Raw genomic sequence first — 21,692 nt, forward strand, 5'->3', positions numbered from 1 at the left:
GAGAGGATGCCTGAGGAGTGGAGACGAAGTGTGCTGGTTCCTATTTTCAAGAACAAGGGTGATGTGCAGAGCTGCAGTAACTACAGAGGCATAAAGCTGATCAGCCACAGCATGAAGTTATGGGAAAGAGTAGTAGAAGCTAGGCTTAGAAAACAGGTGAAGATCTGTGAGCAGCAATATGGTTTCATGCCGAGAAAGAGCACTACAGATGCAATGTTTGCTCTGAGAATACTGTTGGAAAAGTACAGAGGACAGAAAGAGTTACATTGTGTGTTTGTGGACTTAGAAAAAACTTATGATAGGGTGCCAAGAGAAGAGTTGTGGCATTGTATGAGGAAGTCTGGAGTGGCAGAGAAGTATGTTAGGGTAGTGCAGGACATGTACAAGAATAGTGTGACAGCGGTGAGATGCGCAGTTGGAATGACAGACTCATTCAAGGTGGAGGTGGGATTACACCAAGGATCAGCTCTGAGTCCTTTCTTGTTTGCAAACGATTGATCTGCTGTGGCGACCCCTAATGGGAACAGCCGAAAGACAAAGAAGTCATTCACGATATTGTCAGCATTTTCCTTTTAATCCTATGTGGGAGACGGCTGTGCACTAGGGGTATGTGCAGTATGGATGTGTGTATTAGGGATATGTGCAATATGCATGAACCGTCTGTGTGACTGCTGTGCAAAAGGGGTGTGTGCAATATTGGTGTGTGTATTAAGTTATGTGCAACATTCATGAGTTATATAATTATGCCATGGCAGTTTTATTTGTGCAGCTTTTGGAGTCCAAGACAAATTTCCCGGAAGGGACAATAAAATGTATCGTATCCAACTAAATGGCAGCTTTTGTGTGGCTTCAACCTTCAGCAGGAAACACCTTGAGCTTTGTTTCACATTTCTTCGCTCTCTCAGCCTCAGCCATCATTCTGGTGAGGAACACATTAAAAAACTTACCCATAACTTATTAGAAGTATGCCAGCGTATGCCAGCCTTTTTTTTTAAATACAACTGGCATACACTGACTAAATCGTCTGGGTGTGACAGGGCCTTAATTGGATGTTTTATTACCATATATGGTTAATTGAGGATGTTTCTGAATGCAAATGTCCACAAATGTGCATGAGCCTGATGATTTAGAACATGTGGGACAAATTACTGATATGCACCAGACTGGCATGCACAAGTTTGATAAATACAGATTTTTATTTTTTGTACTTGCACACATTCTAAAGTTTATTTGTAAGACAGAATTTGAACTTTTTCTCCTCAGTGTTGATCAAGGAAGGCCCTGGAGTTGCTGTTTAAGAACACATCATTGCTTTAGATAGCTATACTGTAGACTTAAGAAGATATATCCATCTGTCTATCCAACAGATAACTCAAACTTCATCACAGCGGTTTGAGAATGATGTATTTTTTTTATTGAACTGAATGTGGCACGTTATTGAATTGGCCTCACATGATATTTACACAAACACTGCTGGAAAACATTCCTTTATTTGTTGGAGCTAAAGTCATCCAAACTTTTCTCTCAGGTAGTAAGATATCCAGCTGACGGTTTGATTCTGAAGCTGTGGATACGGTCAGGCTCCGGGTTGCTGCTCCTCCGTGTCCGGCCTGACTGGCATCGAGGAGACGCTCACTTTCTGCGGCGACTTGCAGCTCCCTTCTTGCTGCTGCAAAGTGCAAAATGCAAAACAGAGTCAGACCTGCCCAGTAACACGTAATGATACTTAATGATTGTCATGGCCTCTCCTCTGCCCTGCAGGAGCGGTTCCTCCTGCAGGCAGAGGCGGCCGTGTCTAACTGGAGTCACCTGGGGCTCATTATTAAAGCAGAGCTCCAGCAACATTCTCTCTCTCTGCTGACTCTTGTAGGTATCACCTTTTTTCCCCCAGATCTTGTTGGTTTGGTTTTACACTCAGTCATATTTGCACATACATGTTCACGCACCCATGCATTGCATACATGTTACATATTGACACGTTACACCTCATTGTCTTTATTTCTTGTTTAAAGTTAATTATTATTTACAATAAAATCCTTTTGTTTGGCCAAAACCTCGCCTCCCCTCTTCTTGTCATGGGCTATGAGCCGCCCTGTGACATGATACTTTCAAGACTAAGAAGCGTAAAATATATATTTTTTTTCTGGGTATAGTGTCCTCTCATGGACCTACAGAAAAAAAAGTTTTTATCAATAATATTCTAAGAAAAAAAAAATTTTTTAACAGAAAAAGTGTAAAAATATTACAGTGTTTGAAAGAACCTGAACACATTTTTTTTAAGCTTTACACTGAAGTGTTTGTTTATTTGTTTATTTATTTGGATCCCCATTAGCTGCAGCTACTCTTCCTGGGGTCCACGCAAGTTTACAAACACAAATCAAAATACATTCAAAAATATATATAAAAAGACGGAATAAAAAAAACAAATTCCAATCTAATTAAATTAATCATCACACATGGTCAGTCTATAAAAAAAAATGTCTATATGTGATCAAAGGTCAAAACCCAGAATGCTTATCATACCAACAGATGCAGCCTTAGACGCTCCTTAAAAAACATTCATTTGAAATGAGTTTAATGCAGTCGGGTAATAAATTCCATTCCTTCATACCGCTGAATATGACTGTGTTTTTTATGGCATTAGTTCTGGCCACGGGTAGCGTAAAGTTTCTCACTACGGCATGTCTAGTTATGTATCTATGATTTTCTGAACTGAAAGAAAAATTCCTAAACAAAATACAAGGTAACATAGTGACAATAATCTTACCAGTAAAAATAATCAGTGAATATAAAAGTCTATCTTTAACTAATAGCCATGTTTAAATTTTTATGCATTATAATGATGCTAGTCCTATAACTGCACTTAAGTTCTATACGAGCAGCCCTATTTTGAATAATCTGTAATTTATGTATAATTTCTCCAGAGGCATTTGACCAAACTGCCGGGCAATAGTCCGGATATACTAATAATAATGTTTTAATAGCATAATTCAATGTTAGACAACTTAAAAACCTTGCATGTCTTCTCATAATCGATATACCCCTGCCCATTTTTAAGAAAATATTATTTATATGATTTTTTTCCATGATAAATTTGAATCTACAATAACACCCAGCAGCTTAGTCTCATATACTTGATTTATTCTCATATTATTAATGTTAATGTTTAATACAGGATTTTTCATAACATGACTAGAGCCAATAATCATACAGTTAGTCTTTACTGTATTTAACACTAGATTATTGGACGTAACCAGTCAACTACCTTATGCAGTTCCATATTTAAAACAACTTCTAAATCATTATGCGAACTTGCAGATGTATAAATAGTTGAATCATCTGCATACATCACTATACTGACTTTATAAAAAATATATGGTAAATCATTTGTGAAAATTGTAAATAGTAGTGGACTGAGGCAACTCCCTTGTGGCATTCCACATACAACACTTCTGGTGCCAGAAAAACTGTCATTAAAAAACACTGTCTGTGTCCTGTTAGATAAATAACTATAAAACCAAAGTAAGAGCAGATAGCTCAAAACCGTAACCAAGTTTTTCCAATAACAAATCATGATCAATGATACAAACACGAAAGAAGAGAAATCAAGAAACACAGTTCTGACTATATTCTTCTTTTCAACCTCTCTGAGCCAATCATCAGACATCTGAGTCAACGCTGTGGCAGTGGAGTGACTCTTTCTATATGCATGCTGAAAATCAGTAATTAGAGGAAATAAGAGGAAATAAATGCATGAATTAGTTTTTCAGCATCACTCTGAGACGAGACCTTTCTAATTTTAGAGATATTGCGTAAATGCAAAAAAGCAGTCCTACATATTTGTTTAATATGCGCTTTGAATGACATATCCTGATCAAAAATGACTCCAAGATTTCTCACAGTATTACTAGAGGTCAGGGTAATGCCATCCAGAGTAAGGATCTGGTTAGACACCATGTTTCTAAGATTTGTGGGGCCAAGTACAATAACTTCAGTTTTATCTGAGTTTAAAAGCAGGAAATTAGAGGTCATCCATGTCTTTATGTCTGTAAGACAATCCTGCAGTTTAGCTAATTGGTGTGTGTCCTCTGGCTTCATGGATAGATAAAGCTGGGTATCATCTGCGTAACAATGAAAATTTAAGCAATGCCGTCTAATAATACTGCCTAAGGGAAGCATGTATAAAGTGAATAAAATTGGTCCTAGCACAGAACCTTGTGGAACTCCATAATTAACCTTAGTCTGTGAAGAAGATTCCCCATTTACATGAACAAATTGTAATCTATTAGATAAATATGATTCAAACCACTGCAGCGCAGTGCCTTTAATACCTATGGCATGCTCTAATCTCTGTAATAACATTTTATGGTCAACAGTATCAAAAGCAGCACTGAGGTCTAACAGAACAAGCACAAAGATGAGTCCACTGTCTGAGGCCATAAGAAGATCATTTGTAACACCTATGGCATGCTCTAATCTCTGTAATAAATTTTTATGGTCAACAGTATCAAAAGCAGCACTGAAGTCTAACAGAACAAGCACAGAGATGAGTCCACTGTCCGAGGCCATAAGAAAATCATTTGTAACCTTCACTAATGCTGTTTCTGTACTATGATGAATTCTAAAACCTGACTGAAACTCTTCAAATGGACCATTCCTCTGCAGATGATCAGTTAGCTGTTTTACAACTACCCTTTCAAGAATTTTTGAAAGAAAAGGAAGGTTGGAGATTGGCCTATAATTAGCTAAGATAGCTGGGTCAAGTGATGGCTTTTTAAGTAATGGTTTAATTACTGCCACCTTAAAAGCCTGTGGTACATAACCAACTAACAAAGATAGACTGATCATATTTAAGATCGAAGCATTAAATAATGGTAGGGCTTCCTTGAGCAGCCTGGTAGGAATGGGGTCTAATAGACATGTTGATGGTTTGGATGAAGTAACTAATGAAAATAACTCAGACAGAACAATCTGAGAGAAAGAGTCTATCCAAATACCGGCATCACTGAAAGCAGCCAAAGATAACGATACGTCTTTGGGATGGTTATGAGTAATTTTTTCTCTAATAGTTAAAATTTTATTAGCAAAGAAAGTCATGAAGTCATTACTAGTTAAATTTAAAGGAATACTCGGCTCAATAGAGCTCTGACTCTTTGTCAGCCTGGCTACAGTGCTGAAAAGAAACCTGGGGTTGTTCTTATTTTCTTCAATTAGTGATGAGTAGTAAGATGTCCTAGCTTTACGGAGGGCTTTTTTATAGAGCAACAGACTCTTTTTCCAGGCTAAGTGAAGATCTTCTAAATTAGTGAGACGCCATTTCCTCTCCAACTTACGGGTTATCTGCTTTAAGCTGCAAGTTTGTGAGTTATACCACGGAGTCAGGCACTTCTGATTTAAAGCTCTCTTTTTCAGAGGAGCTACAGCATCCAAAGTTGTCTTCAATGAGGATGTAAAACTATTGATGAGATACTCTATCTCACTTACAGAGTTTAGGTAGCTACTCTGCACTGTGTTGGTATATGGCGTTAGAGAACATAAAGAAGGAATCATATCCTTAAACCTAGTTACAGTGCTTTCTGAAAGACTTCTAGTGTAATGAAACTTATTCCCCACTGCTGGGTAGTCCATCAGAGTAAATGTAAATGTTATTAAGAAATGATCAGACAGAAGGGAGTTTTCAGGGAATACTGTTAAGTCTTCAATTTCCATTCCAGTGTTGAGGCTGTCATTCTCAGCATCTGTGTGGATGTTAAAATCGCCCACTATAATTATCTTATCTGAGCTAAGCACTAAGTCAGACAAAAGTTCTGAAAATTCACAGAGAAACTCACAGTAACGACCAGGAGGACGATAGATAACAACAAATAAAACTGGTTTTTGGGACTTCCAATTTGGATGGACAAGACTAAGAGTCAAGCTTTCAAATGAATTAAAGCTCTGTCTGGGTTTTTGATTAATTAATAAGCTGGAATGGAAGATTGCTGCTAATCCTCCCCCTCGGCCCGTGCTACGAGCGTTCTGGCAGTTAGTGTGACTCGGGGGTGTTGACTCATTTAAACTAACATATTCATCCTGCTGTAACCAGGTTTCTGTAAGGCAGAATAAATCAATATGTTGATCAATTATTATATCATTTACTAACAGGGACTTAGAAGAGAGAGACCTAATGTTTAATAGACCACATTTAACTGTTTTAGTCTGTGGTGCAGTTGAAGGTGCTATATTATTTTTTCTTTTTGAATTTTTATGCTTAAATAGATTTTTGCTGGTTATTGGTGGTCTGGGAACAGGCACCGTCTCTACGGGGATGGGGTAATGAGGGGATGGCAGGGGGAGAGAAGCTGCAGAGAGGTGTGTAAGACTACAACTCTGCTTCCTGGTCCCAACCCTGGATAGTCACGGTTTGGAGGATTTAAGAAAATTGGCCAGATTTCTAGAAATGAGAGCTGCTCCATCTAAAGTGGGATGGATGTCGTCTCTCCTAACAAGACCAGGTTTTCCCCAGAAGCTTTGCCAATTATCTATGAAGCCCACCTCATTTTTTGGACACCACTCAGACAGCCAGCAATTCAAGGAGAACATGCGGCTAAACATGTCACTCCCGGTCCGATTGGGGAGGGGCCCAGAGAAAACTACAGAGTCCGACATTGTTTTTGCAAAGTTACACACCGATTCAATGTTAATTTTAGTGACCTCCGATTGGCGTAACCGGGTGTCATTACTGCCGACGTGAATTACAATCTTACCAAATTTACGCTTAGCCTTAGTCAGCAGTTTCAAATTTCCTTCAATGTCGCCTGCTCTGGCCCCCGGAAGACAATTGACTATGGTTGCTGGTGTCGCTAACTTCACATTTCTCAAAACAGAGTCGCCAATAACCAGAGTTTGATCCTCGGCGGGTGTGTCGCCGAGTGGGGAAAAATGGTTAGAAATATGAACGGGTTGGCGGTGTACACGGGGCTTCTGTTTAGAACTACGCTTCCTCCTCACAGTCACCCAGTCGGCCTGCTTTCCCGGCTGCTCGGGCTCTGCCAGAGGGAAACTAACGGCAGCTAAGCTACCTTGGTCCGCACCGACTACAGGGGCCTGGCTAGCTGTAGAATTTTCCACGGTGCAGAGCCGAGTCTCCAATTCGCCCAGCCTGGCCTCCAAAGCTACGAATAAGCTACACTTATTACAAGTACCATTACTGCTAAAGGAGGCCGAGGAATAACTAAACATTTCACACCCAGAGCAGAAAAGTGCGGGAGAGACACGAGAAGCCGCCATGCTAAACCGGCTAAGAGCTAGTAGCTGCGCTAAGCTAGCGGATTCCTAAAAACACACAAAGTGAATAATGTGTAAATAATTTAGAGGTGATTCAGCAGAGGGAGTGCTTTAGTTAAGGCACGTAATCCTTTACCTTATTTATACTTACGTCTTCAAATTTAAACCTGATGTTTTTCTTATTCATAATTTTATTTCTTATCAGTAGATAGGATTTAATATTACTCAGATTATACATATTTTCTCTTAATTTTTCTAGTTTGCTAATAAAGTAATCATTATTCTGATAGCACGATTAGATATCTTAGACGGAATTTATTTTCATGATCGTTATCTAAATTCTAATCCACTAGATTTCTGAAACAAATACAGGGTTCTCACCAGGATGTTTTTTTTAGTTTTGATCATTTTGTACAGAAAAACTACACAGAGCTATGATTGTTCAGCTGTGGCAGAGGAATGCCTCCACTGAATGCCATGGTAGTTTGGTTTCAGCACTTAGAACAGCTTTCATCTGATTTGCACAGAGCTGAAGGGTTTCTGTTGTTTTGAAAAGCCAATGGAAGCTACTTTCTGTGACTTTGTGCACACATCAGAGGACTCAGAGACCACGCGATGTACGTTTTTAACTTGACATGTGAACGCAGCTTCAATCTAATCAACGTCTTGAAGCACAAAATGCAACGAGTTGTGTTGTTGCTTATTAATTTTTTTCTTTTTAAGGAGACCACTGAAATACTTATTCTATTATTATTCTATTAACTTTAAAGCTGGACAGCCTTTTAAATTTCACAAAATGGACAAAATTTAATTTCTACTGAAACCCAAGCATTATAATGTTGAATTATTTTTGTAACATGTTACAAAATTACAGCTCATTTCAATGAAGAGAACATATTTACCTGTGTGGAATTCCACAACAAATATTTTATTTTCCATTTAATTCTGTCTGCAGGAGGAAGTGCGTGTGCATGAGGTTTTGAAATTACCCAAAGTTACCTTAATATGTGTGAGATGTCTTGTTAATCACTTCAGAGATGTTATCTGGTTTCAAAAACAGCATTTTTAGATTTTGAAGTATTTATTTCTCACTAACCTTTAAAAAATATATGAAAAACATATTTGATTAATACAGAAATAAGCTGTTGTAGGGGGTTTTCCACTATCTTTGTTCATTTTGTTTGGTCTGCCAGCCAGTTGACGTCAGTGTGCCTCTCTATTCTGATTGGCTGTCGCGATGTGCTTCCCAGCAACCCTCACACAAGTCAGGGGAAGCCCCCACATGATCTATGACACTGCTACGGTCGCTACCGAACATAGTTCATGGCCATATGTTCTTTTGAAAATTTTCCCTTCAGGGGATCTATTTAGAATTTTTTGGTAGACGATGTGAATTTTGATGGCAATGTCATATTAAGAATCCCCTATTTAAAGGCTAATTAAATAAAATTAAAATGGTGACAAAGAAAATTCTTTTTCTGACTTAAATCTTAAAAAAACCTAAAGGCGGTACGCTTTTAAAGTAAAGTTCAAATGGTCTTTTTCTCTGGGGTTCAGGTGGATTCACTTACTGTTTCTGCATCTCGTCAATGCGGTTTCTCAGAGAAATGACCTGAAACACAGAGCAAAATTATATATTTTGAAGTTCAACTTTAAAGCTGCAAGATGAACAAGCTAAAGAAATCAAATAAAGCCTTGTAAATGTGAAATTTCAGGAAGAAATTCCTCATCTCTATAAATGTTTTTAATGCTTCCAAACTGCGTGTGATCTGGTGTGGCCAAAGCTGACTTGCTTTTTACCAGCAGAGGGCGCTCCATCACATCACAGAGCACTTCAACAGTCTTACTTCAGTTGGTGTGCGCACATGTCTAACCTCATATCTCTGTCGCTTCAGCTTCTCTTCGTCGTCGTACTTAATTTCTTCCAAGCTGTGCAGCCAATCCCAAAGCTCCTTTGCCTTTTCCCTGACAAAATGAAAGAGCTCATATTCAGTGCTGTCTGCAGCTGAGAGCCACATTGTTTTTACAGTGTCGCTGTTCTCTTTTCACTCATAACTTAAATTTTAAATCCTCTTTCCTCTTCAGCTTTGTGAAATTCAGATCCTGCTCATAACTATGAGCACACACATGTTCACTTCTTGCACAACTCTCCAGACACTCAGAGGGTAACAATAGCGTTGCTCGAGCAGGTTTCCACTATGTGACAGGTTCAGTTCCCAGGTGTGGCTGGGAATTTGTGTCCTCGAGGAAGATACTGAACCCAATGACTCCATGTCCAAGTCGAGGAAGGAAACTAGAACGATGTACTGTATGGTATTGCTCAGATATTTACAGCTATCCTTGGTGTTTTCTGACCCCTGTGTCTTTCCATTTGTCCATGGTGGAATAAAATAACTTGAACAATTTTGATCCAATTTGGACCAAACTTGATGGTATAAAGGAGGACCATTCAATGACAAAATTATTTGATTTTGTGAAAATTGTTCAGAAGTCAAGATCACAGGCCAAGGTCAAAATTTAACCAAATACTTATGTACAGTGCAGAGAGAGGGACTACCAATGTACAGATCAAGGTGCAATTCCATTTGTGTGCTTGGAGAAACTACTTTATCTCTGTTGTCCCAGTCCACCCAGTTGTAAATGGTACCAGCCTTCACTGGGGACGTGACCTGCACCGGACTGGCGTCTCATCCAGGGGAAGTTGTCGACTTTACATGCCTCGTGGTATTGGGGGGGTGGGTGGGGTTGGGGTGTTAAGCATGTGCCTGATGGGCCTCAGGTCCTTTACGGGACTTACTTCTTCTCCCCCTTGTTATGTACAATACAATGGTTCTTTCAAGGAGTAAGTTAAAAATATGCCTGTGGTTACTCTTAAACACTCATATGGAGGGTTGGGTAGGACTACTTACTTTGAAATGTAATCCAAAAGTAATCAGATTACAAGTAATCCAAATGTATGTACATACATACATGTAATCCACATGTATTCTTTCAAAGTAATCCTACCCAACCTTGTTCATATGAACTAATATATCACCTTGTTATTGGTCACATGATCTTTAAATGTGGGCGACCCTCAAAATCAAAGTTAGAATTATTTAACACTTGATCAAATGCCGAAGTCACACAGAACCACATGTTACTGTATCACTGAATCAAAGAATGAATTTGCATAAATGTGATGTGGGTGTTGCACTCTCTGAATGCGCCTTCTACTTATTGTTTTAGTAGAGTTGTTTGTATCACGTTGGCTTTGAAGAATGCCAATGTCTTATTTAAGAAGAGTGAAAGGACATAATGTGTCCTTCAAGGAGTAAAATGTTATCTAAATTAAAAACTGTTGCACAAAGACTTGTGGGTTTGGGACTCATATCTTTTGCTGTTTCAGTGTGGAGAATTAAAAAACATACACATGATAAAAGTGTTGTGTAAAACAGGTTTGCATTCTGTATGTCACCTCAGCATGTCCTCGTTGAAATTTTCAGTGTTCAGAGGTTTGCATCTTTCTGCCAGAACCTTCTTCTTCTTTTCTCTTTCAGTCTGCTTCTTCCCTCTCCTCTGGTCAAGCTGGAAATGTGCAGCCAGCAAATCAGCTCCAGAACAACTCATTTATAACAAGCTACCATGTTCTGGAAGCTCAAGCGTCTTAATGAAGAAGAAATTAGCTGTTTTTATAGCACGTATGAAAAATGTGAATGCTTACTTTGTGTTAGGCTCAAAAAAATTTGGGAAATCATGATGGTGACAAAGGCACTGATGTTTATCTACCCTTTGCATTTGGCTGGTGAACCCTCCTGATCCCATGCTGGACAGAGCTATCTTCTTCTTGTGATCATCGTCAGCCTTTCTTTGGGCTTCAGCCTCCTCCTTTCTGAGCCTCTCAGCCTGTCAGACAAGTGTCAAAACGTTAGAGAAAATAAAGGAAGAGGTTCAGACGAAAGGGTACTTCTTTAATGTTTTGTTACTGTGAGTGCTCGTGAAGAGTTTTATGCTAACCCAGTCTCACGGCAGTTCATGGCGGCATTATGAAAAATACCTTAATCTATGGGTTTGTGAGGGGCGCATGAAAATGGGGGCGCTTTTCTTGACAGGGTCAAAAATTCATTTTGTGACAGGGGCAAAAAATGTGGGGTGACGGGGGGAGGGGGGGTGGTCTGGAGGGTTAGGGTTAGGGTTAGGTTGAGTGCCTTAATTGAGAGAGTGGTGTCAACTCAGAACATGGAGCCATTTTGGGTCCAACTGCACTGAACTATTGAATAACCCTTTAATGTTTTCAACATTTTTTAAAATCATTTAATCACATACAGCAACACATCCAGATACAGGTGCTATCAAAATAAATATAAACATAGTTAAGATATCAAATTTACATAAATTTACAATTTCTGATGATTTATTTAATTAATTTAAAGCCTGATTTATCCAGCTGCAGCTCTGTAACTCTGTGACATGATGTTGACGTGCGTGACAGTTTTATGGCCCAGTCACACGGCACTTAACGAAGGGCAATGAAGCCCGAATGAACAAAGAAATCAGGACTTTCGTTGGCATCATTTAACCTTCACGCAGCTTTGTTCCTGCAGCTGGCGCTTTGTCAGGATTTTTAAACTGTCAAAAAATTTGAACAAAGGGCAACGAAAACCTCAATTCGTCCGTATTTCGTTTTGCTGTCGTTCTTGGTGTTTTTTAATTGTTTGTTCAGTTTTTGTAACGTAATACAGTGATACAGCAGTGACCACGGCACACCAGAGGGTTTTTCTTTAAATTGGAGCAAGACGGAGTGCGCAGCGTGTCGACAGACAGTGAGGATTCTGATGATGAGGAGATGATCCCTCTTTTGTTCTGGACGAGGAACCAAAGCAGGTGGGTCCACCGACGTGCACATAGATCTCCACAGCTTCTGTTTGCAGTTTCTCTAGGACTCAGGCACTATGGGCTGTGTCCCAGCGCCGAGTCCTGGAACACAGAGATGCAGACACACACTGCTCCAGCTGTGGCTCCAGGCGCATGTCGTTTAAAGCATCAAGATCGTGAGCTTCAGTTTTGTTAAGTTCCTCTTCCATCCCTTTTGCGCTCTTGCTTCGCAGGCTATTCGGTGATAAAGCTCTTTCGTCCACCTTTTCTCAACGAACTGTGACTTTTTTACTTTTTCCCTTCGTTCGGGAATCGTGGTGTGCCGTGTGACTGGGCCATTAAAGTTCTCCATCTCTGGATTATTCTTTATTCTGGACTAATTTGACCCTCAACAAGCTTTTCGTTCTACAATCATCACCTCCAATAAGTTGTACAATTTCATCTTTTTCTGACTTCGTGTTGTAAATGTGCAGACTTTTCTGATCCATTTGTAATCAGTGTGCGCACTGTAAAAACTGTTAGAACATGATGGCAGATGAAGGATTGAAAGCAGCAAAGTGTCAAAGTACAGCCTTTTGCTGTGTCTGATTTAACTGCTTCAAGTCTGAACATGGTGTGGAAAAAAAAAAAAGGTCGGTCTTTTAATCACAGAAATGACTCCGGTCCCACATGTGAGGGGTTTAATGGAAATACATTGTGACTGGATGGGACATTTTATCCGATGTGAGTGAAAATCCGTTGTACAAAATCCGTTATATACGGTGTTTCTTAGATGGACAATACAAAAACTTTGGGACTATTTTTGTCCGGTGACTGTAAATATCTGGTTTATACAATGATGGTTTAGGTGAGTTTTACTGTACATGGGACTGAAGAATAAATTTACCTCTCAAAGCTTTGATGAAGTCGCTTCCATCCCACACAGCTGACTTTATTTTCCCAAATTTTTCTTCTGTTCGGATCTGAAGGGAATCTGTACGTCTTGAAGGCCTTGTTGTGTCTATTTGTGCATCCAAATGCCCAACAACCTGTCATTTTCAGCGAATAAATAAAATAGCTGGATTTACATGCAGCTAGATTAACAGTGGACGCTATTTTGAACCCAAGATGGCACCATGAGTCATGTGACTGTTTTTTTCGACTCGTTATGTCGCCACTCTCTCAATTAAGGCACACTATGGAAAGGTAGACCAGACCAGTCTCACTTTTTTTTTTTGTGCCCCGGTCACGAAAAGTGCCAATTTTCATGTCACATTTTTTATTTTTTTTATTTTGCTATTTATAATCGTCCCTTTTTCCTAACTCTAACCATAACATATCTATGAGTTTGTGATGGGGCATGGAAATGGGGCACTTTTTGTGTGCGCTTGGAGACAACATTTTATCTCCATTGTCCCAGCCCACCCAGTTGTAAATGCTACCAGCCTTCACTGGGGACGTAACTGGCGTCCCGTCCAGGGGAAGTTGTAGACTCTTACACGTTCCCTTGTAGTTTCAGTATTTAATTTTGATGCAGAAGTAGAATATGCCTCACACTCATTGATAGGCTGCCGTTTCTGCTGTTTTTGGTTTCCAAATCACACAGTTGTTGAGATGCCAACCCAATCCATGTCTGACATTAAAAATGCTTCAAACAGTTTTGTGTTACACTTGTGATGGGGAACAGAATTCATAGGTGGTTTGAAATGTGATTCAGTGTGATCGGATTCTGGGTGTGCGTTACATCTGTGACTTTTGACGCCACGTAAGTTTCAGTGGAGCTCAGTTACAGCAGTCTGCTCCATTCATTATCGCTTCTCGCTCCAGTCAATTTTCAGACTGCTCCAATAAAAATGCTCACTCCAAAAAAGAAAAGAAAACGTTCAAAATGATAAAGCTGTAACCCAACAGCTCCTTTCAAAAAATCTATGCAAATTGTTACATCAATTTTTCTAGTTGAGACAGCAGTTCCTTTTTAGAGTGTAGTGTTTCCCCATGACTGTTAGCAGTATTAGATATTCTCATGTTCTTGACCCTTGCTAGATTTCTCCACCTCTGAGTTTTGGCTTAATGTCTTAAGTACAGCTATTTTCTCCTCAGTCCCCCAGTGTTTCCTAGTGAGTTTTATCTCCAGTGTTCCTACATGAACATCATAGTGTTCCATTTACTCCTGTGTTTACACTTTTGTGGTGTATTCTGACCTATGAAAGTGCTTATGGACACTGCCACCTTAACTGGGCTGTTTCTATGTTCATGACCTGCTGTATACTTCCCAAAAATCCCTCCTGCAGTGCCCTTGTGAAGACTGTTATTTATTTTTTTTAGGGTGCCCTTGAATTTTTGACTTTTGGCTCTAAATATTATTTATCCAACTGTTGTGTTTCAGAAAGACTGTAACCAGATAACCTGTAACCAGTGTCCTGAGCTTATCCTGGCCTCTATCTTGTTACTCCTGCCTAATTGCAAATCCTGCCCTCTGTTTTGTACTGCATACTGTGTTTATGACCAAAGCCTGTTATAGTTCAGTAATAAACTGCTTAACATTACTTCATGATGTCATTCACAGCGAGGGGGCTTTATAGCCTGGTTCCGTGACAGTCCCTCTTCACAGGTCATTATCATCATTATTATTATTACCCCTTCCATGATTCACAAGATGTGACAGAATGTAAAAATAGAACATCCTGAGCACCATAAATATGCATGACTAGCAACCACAATATGCTGACTTTTAGGACCCACTGAGTTGGTTGCGGCACACTATTAAAATCAAATTTATGAAAACAGATTTCAAAGGATAAGTTCAGTTTCTGTAATAATCCTGATCATATTGAAACATGATTAAAACATTGTCAGCCATGAAGTCTTTGAGTGCTGAACTCACCTATATGTGTCCAAATGTTTGACTTGTTTTTCTTATTAAAAATATCTCTAAATGTTTAAATAAAGACATGCTATATTTTTGGGTGATATGTATTATTTGCAAGTGGCAACTTTAAATTGACTGTACGTGTGAGTGTGTGTGTGAATGGTGTCCTGTCCAGGGTGTATCCCACCTCACAGCCTATGACTGCTGGGAAAGACTCCAGCACCACCCCTTCTGTGACCCTTGATTGGATTAAGCAGGTATAGACAATGAATGAATGAATGTATTAGTTGCATCTATCTAAGAATGCAACATAAAGAGGAAGAAAATGCATATATTCACACCAGGCTATCAGACGCATGTATTTTTGAAATGTGGTGCTACTGCATCATGCATCATAATAAGTTATGGAACGTCTACCAGCTGCTTGTTAAAGTCGAAGCACATAGACTGGGGTGTGTTTTAATAATATTCTACAGGTCATTTGTAGAGGAGTAGCAGATGTCATTTTCATTCATGCGCAGCGTCTGGTGTTACCAGCAGGTTGAGGATCAAAAGGTTCCAGGTTAACGGAGATCACATCTTAGTCACAGGGTCAGGCTCAGTGATCCAAGTGAATCGGTACTTGTGTAATTCTACTGCGTACCTCACGCCTCGCCTGCCGCTCCTTATCCTTCTCGGCACGAATTCTCTGCTGTTCGGCTCGCTCAGAGCGACGTTTCTCCTGAACACACAAACCAAAAGGTGCACAAATCAAACTGGTGCTGTGGTTTTTAAATTGTATTCCCATCAGTTGGCACTGATGTCGTCTCTTTGAAACCAGCAGTTATTGAGCTCACAGAAACCCCAATGTGTGACTGATGAGCTTTATTTGGGGTAAAAATCTCACGATTCTCGCTTTGAGAGCGATTAGTTCTTCTTCCTCTTTCTTCCTGCATTCAAAGTGAGCATCGATGAGGGACTGCAGCTCCATCAGGTCTTTGTTTTGACGTTTCTTCTGGATGTCCTGCAGGAATTAGAGAAGAGATTGTAGCCACTGACAAATCATGAGTAATCCTGACAAATCAGAACAGCTGCCTCATGTATAAAATGAAGTGTACACATAAAACCAGAAATATACATCCGCATTCTTTTCATTAGAAAAATGCACATGTACCCCATGTGTGTGCATGCTTTTCTTATACAGGGTGTCCCCCAAAAATGTGCCACAAAATCATTTGACTCTAATTCTGCAACGGCTATTTTTTCCCCCCAGACATCAAGATACATATGAGGAATTTCTTCTGATGCAGTTTGAGTCTGATCCAATGAGGATGGAGCTTACAATCGAGCAAAAAGGAAAACTGATGGAATTCTACTTTGAGACCAACTCGATCGCGCAAACCCAACGACAATATCAATATCATTTTGCAGTTAGAAAAACTCCAGACAGAAAGACAACATTAAGGATAGTAAAACAGTTTAAAACTGATAGAACTGTTCACAATGTTAACAAAGGGAGATCTGGACGAACCGGAGGAGCGGTGCACATATTGAGCACATCTTGTGAATGGCAAAATTTACAAATTACAAACTGAGGTGATATTAGAAATGAACACCAGAGATGCAATTTCCTGAGATATGCATCAAGATGACATAAGACAGATATTAGTATCCAAAAGTGTCTAGATTTTCTATGGCTTTATTTTTGTGGCACTTTTTTTGGGACACCCTGTAAAACTCAGTGGTGGTGGACATGAACATGTCCACCTCAACGTCTTCCTTGAATGAGCAATGACAAAATCTCATTTGGGATCCTTTGTCTGACACAGCGAACAGTGCAGAAATGTAAAAAAGAACCGGTGCTATTGCCCAACAGGGTGCCGGTGGAAATTGGGCTACTGCTGGGCGAAGACAACGAAGAAGAGGAGGAAAACGTTGCCACGAACAGCGGGAGAAGAAGAAAACTAGAAGGGTGGAAATGAGAGTGGGGACTTTGAATGTTGGTAGTATGACTGGTAAAGGGAGAGAGCTGGCTGATATGATGGAGAGGAGAAAGGTAGACATATTGTGTGTGCAAGAGACCAAGTGGAAGGGAAATAAGAGCAGGAGCATCGGCGGTGGGTACAAGTTGTTGTACTATGGTGAGGACAGGAAGAGAAATGGTGTTGGGGTCATTTTAAAGGAAGAGTATGTTAAAAGTGTGTTGGAGGTTAAGTGAGTGTCTGACAGGGTGATGATGAGTGTGAAGATGGAAATTGAAGGGGTGATGATGAATATCATCAGTGCATATGCCCCACAGGTAGGTTGTGAGATGAAGGAGAAAGAAGATTTCTGGAGTGTGTTAGATGAGGTGGTGGAAAGTGTGCCCAAGCATGAAAGAGTGGTGATAGGAGCAGACTTCAATGGGCATGTTGGTGAAGGGAACAGAGATGATGAGGAAGTAATGGGTAGATATGGTATCAAGGATAGGAATGGGGAAGGACAGATGGTAGTTGATTTTGCAAAAAGGATGGAAATGGCTGTGGTGAATACCTACTTTAAGAAAAGGGAGGAGCACAGGGTAACATATAAGAGGGGAGGAAGGTGCACACAGGTGGACTACATTCTTTATAAGAGATGCAAGCTAAAAGAAATCACAGACTGTAAGGTGGTAGCAGGAGAGAGTGTCACTAGACAGCATAGGATGGTTGTTTGTAGGATGACTTTAGAGGTAAAGAAGAAGAAGAGAGTGAGAGCTCAACAAAGGATCAGATGGTGGAAGCTGAAGGAGGAAGACTGTTGTGTGAAATTTAGCGAGCAGGTGAGAGAAGCACTAGTTGGAGGGGAAGTAATTCTGGACAACTGGAAAAGTACTGCAGATGTGGTGAGGGAGACAGCTAGGGCAGTACTGGGTATGACATCTGGACAGTGGAAGGGAGACAAGGAGACTTGGTGGTGGAATGAAGAGGTCCAGGAAAGCATAAGGAGAAAGAGGTTGGCGAAAAAGTTTTGGGATAGTCGGAGAGATGAAGAAAGTAGACAGGAGTACAAGGAGATGCGGCGTAAGGCGAGAAGAGAAGTGGCAAAAGCAAAGGAAAAGGCATATTGTGAGCTGTACAAGAAGTGGAATAGTAAGGAAGGAGAAAAGGACTTGTACCGATTGGCCAGATAAAGGGACAGAGCTGGAAAGGATGTGCAGCAGGTTAGGGTGGTAAAAGATGCACATGGTAATGTGTTGACAAGTGAGGAGTGTGTGCTGAGAAGGTGGAGGGAATATTTTGAAGAGTTGATGAATAAAAAAAATGAGCGAGAGAAAAGGCTGGATGATGTGGTGAGAGTAAATCAGGAAGTAAAAGAGATTAGCAAGGAAGAAGTGAGGGCTGCTATGAAGAGGATGAAGAGTGGAAAGGCAGTTGGTCCAGATGACATTCCAATGGAGGCATGGAAATGTCTAGGAGAGATGGCAGTAGAGTTTCTAACCAGATTGTTTAATAAAATCTTGGAAAGTGAGAGGATGCCTGAGGAGTGGAGACGAAGTGTGCTGGTTCCTATTTTCAAGAACAAGGGGGATGTGCAGAGCTGCAGTAACTACAGAGGCATAAAGCTGATCAGCCACAGCATGAAGTTATGGGAAAGAGTAGTAGAAGCTAGGCTTAGAAAACAGGTGAAGATCTGTGAGCAGCAATATGGTTTCATGCCGAGAAGAGCACTACAGATGCAATGTTTGCTCTGAGAATACTGTTGGAAAAGTACAGAGAAGGACAGAAAGAGTTACATTGTGTGTTTGTGGACTTATACTCAACAAAAATATAAACGCAACACTTTTGGTTTGCTCCCATTTTGTATGAGATGAACTCAAAGATCTAAAACTTTTTCCACATACACAATATCACCATTTCCCTCAAATATTGTTCACAAACCAGTCGAAATCTGTGATAGTGAGCACTTCTCCTTTGCTAAGATAATCCATCCCACCTCACAGGTGTGCCATACCAAGATGCTGATTAGACACCATGATTAGTGCACAGGTGTGCCTTAGACGGCCCACAATAAAAGGCCACTCTGAAAGGTGCAGTTTTATCACACAGCACAATGCCACAGATGTCGCAAGATTTGAGGGAGCGTGCAATTGGCATGCTGACAGCAGGAATGTCAACCAGAGCTATTGCTCGTGTATTGAATGTTCATGTCTCTACCATAAGCCGTCTCCAAAGTCGTTTCAGAGAATTTGGCAGTACATCCAACCAGCCTCACAACCGCAGACCACGTGTAACCACACCAGACCAGGACCTCCACATCCAGCATGTTCACCTCCAAGATCGTCTGAGACCAGCCACTCGGACAGCTGCTGGAACAGTCGGTTTGCATAACCAAAGAATTTCTGCACAAACTGTCAGAAACCGTCTCTGGGAAGCTCATCTGCATGCTTGTCGTTCTCATCGGGGTCTTGACCTGACTCCAGTTCGTCGTTGTAACCAACTTGAGTGGGCAAATGCTCACATTCGCTGGCGTTTGGCACGTTGGAGAGGTGTTCTCTTCACGGATGATGCAAAGGAGATGTGTTGCACTGCATGAGGCCAGAGAAGAGTTGTGGCATTGTATGAGGAAGTCTGGAGCAGCAGAGAAGTATGTTAGGGTAGTACAGGACATGTACAAGAATAGTGTGACAGCGGTGAGATGCGCAGTCGGAATGACAGACTCATTCAAGGTGGAGGTGGGATTACACCAAGGATCAGCTCTGAGTCCTTTCTTGTTTGCAGTGGTGATGGACAGGTTGACAGATGAGATCAGACAGGAGTCCCCATGGACTATCATGTTTGCAGATGACATTGTGATCTGTAGTGAGAGTAGAGAGCACGTTGAGTCTAGTCTGGAGAATTGGAGATATGCTTTGGAGAGAAGGGGAATGAAAGTCAGTAGAAGCAAGACTGAGTACATTGTGTGTGAATGAGAGGGAGCCCAGTGGAATAGCGCAGTTACAAGGAGTAGAAGTGGTGAAAGTAGATGAGTTTAAATATTTGGGGTCAACTGTTCAAAGTAATGGAGAGTGTGGTAGAGAGGTGAAGAAGAGAGTGCAGGCAGGGTGGAGTGGGTGGAGAAAGGTGGCAGGAGTGATTTGTGACCGAAGAATATCAGCAAGAGTGAAGGGGAAAGTTTACAAAACAGTAGTAAGACCAGCTATGTTGTATGGTTTAGAGACAGTGGCACTAACAAAAAGACAGGAGGCAGAGCTGGAGGTGGCAGAGCTGAAGATGTTGAGATTCTCTTTGGAGTGACAAGAATGGACAAGATTAGGAATGAACATATCAGAGGGACAGCTCAGGTGGGACGGTTTGGAGACAAAGTCAGAGAGGCGAGATTGAGATGGTTTGGACATGTGCAGAGGAGGGACCCAGGGTATATAGGGAGAAGGATGCTGAGGATGGAGCCACCAGGCAGGAGGAGAAGAGGGAGACCAAAGAGGAGGTTCATGGATGTACTGAGAGAGGACATGCAGGTGGTTGGTGTGACAGAGGAAGCTACAGAGGACAGGGTGAGATGGAAACGATTGATCTGCTGTGGCGACCCCTAACGGGAACAGCCGAAAGACAAAGAAGAAGAATAAGAAGTGTAATTAGACTGAATGTGAAACAAATCAAATCAAATCAAATCAATTTTATTTATATAGCGCCAAATCACAACAAACAGTTGCCCCAAGGCGCTTTATATTGTAAGGCAAAGCCATACAATAATTACGGAAAAACCCCAACGGTCAAAACGACCCCCTGTGAGCAAGCACTTGGCGACAGTGGGAAGGAAAAACTCCCTTTTAACAGGAAGAAACCTCCAGCAGAACCATGATCAGGGAGGGGCAGTCTTCTGCTGGGACTGGTTGGGGCTGAATGAGAGAACCAGGAAAAAGACATGTTGTGGAGGGGAGCAGAGATCAATCACTAATGATTAAATGCAGAGTGGTGCATACAGAGCAAAAAGAGAAAGAAACACTCAGTGCATCATGGGAACCCCCCAGCAGTCTAAGTCTATAGCAGCATAACTAAGGGATGGTTCAGGGTCACCTGATCCAGCCCTAACTATAAGCTTTAGCAAAAAGGAAAGTTTTAAGCCTAAACTTAAAAGTAGAGAGGGTGTCTGTCTCCCTGATCCGAATTGGGAGCTGGTTCCACAGGAGAGGAGCCTGAAAGCTGAAGGCTCCGCCTCCCATTCTACTCTTACAAACCCTAGGAACTACAAGTAAGCCTGCAGTCTGAGAGCGAAGCGCTCTATTGGGGTGATATGGTACTACGAGGTCCCTAAGATAAGATGGGACCTGATTATTCAAAACCTTATAAGTAAGAAGAAGGATTTTAAATTCTATTCTAGAATTAACAGGAAGCCAATGAAGAGAGGCCAATATGGGTGAGATATGCTCTCTCCTTCTAGTCCCCGTTAGTACTCTAGCTGCAGCATTTTGAATTAACTGAAGGCTTTTCAGGGAACGTTAGGACAACCTGATAATAATGAATTACAATAGTCCAGCCTAGAGGAAATAAATGCATGAATTAGTTTTCAGCATCACTCTGAGACAAGACCTTTCTAATTTTAGAGATATTGCGTAAATGCAAAAAAGCAGTCCGACATATTTGTTTAATATGCGCTCTGAATGACATATCCTGATCAAAAATGACTCCAAGATTTCTCACAGTATTACTAGCGGTCAGGGTAATGCCATCCAGAGTAAGGATCTGGTTAGACACCATGTTTCTAAGATTTGTGGGGCCAAGTACAA

General features: G+C 40.8%; 1 protein-coding gene across 3 annotated transcripts in view; it reads right to left on the reverse strand.

Annotated features, from left to right (window-relative positions):
* Positions 1 to 1,389: 1,389 nt before the first annotated feature.
* Positions 1,390 to 21,692, reverse strand: part of LOC117530372 (troponin T, fast skeletal muscle isoforms-like) — a 38,541-nt gene continuing 18,238 nt past the window's right edge. For all 3 annotated transcript variants that reach the window (XM_034193242.1, XM_034193238.1, XM_034193230.1), the window contains exons 4-10: positions 15,855 to 15,971; positions 15,612 to 15,689; positions 11,035 to 11,151; positions 10,724 to 10,833; positions 9,141 to 9,231; positions 8,838 to 8,878; positions 1,390 to 1,669 (exon numbers count right to left, since the gene is read on the reverse strand). In XM_034193242.1, coding sequence (XP_034049133.1) covers positions 1,633 to 1,669; positions 8,838 to 8,878; positions 9,141 to 9,231; positions 10,724 to 10,833; positions 11,035 to 11,151; positions 15,612 to 15,689; positions 15,855 to 15,938 — 558 coding nt within the window. In that variant the 5' untranslated portion in view covers positions 15,939 to 15,971 and the 3' untranslated portion in view covers positions 1,390 to 1,632. The remainder of the gene's footprint in view (positions 1,670 to 8,837; positions 8,879 to 9,140; positions 9,232 to 10,723; positions 10,834 to 11,034; positions 11,152 to 15,611; positions 15,690 to 15,854; positions 15,972 to 21,692) is intronic.

Source organism: Thalassophryne amazonica, chromosome 2 (genome assembly GCF_902500255.1).
Source record: "Thalassophryne amazonica chromosome 2, fThaAma1.1, whole genome shotgun sequence".
In the NCBI taxonomy this organism is placed as follows: domain Eukaryota; kingdom Metazoa; phylum Chordata; class Actinopteri; order Batrachoidiformes; family Batrachoididae; genus Thalassophryne; species Thalassophryne amazonica.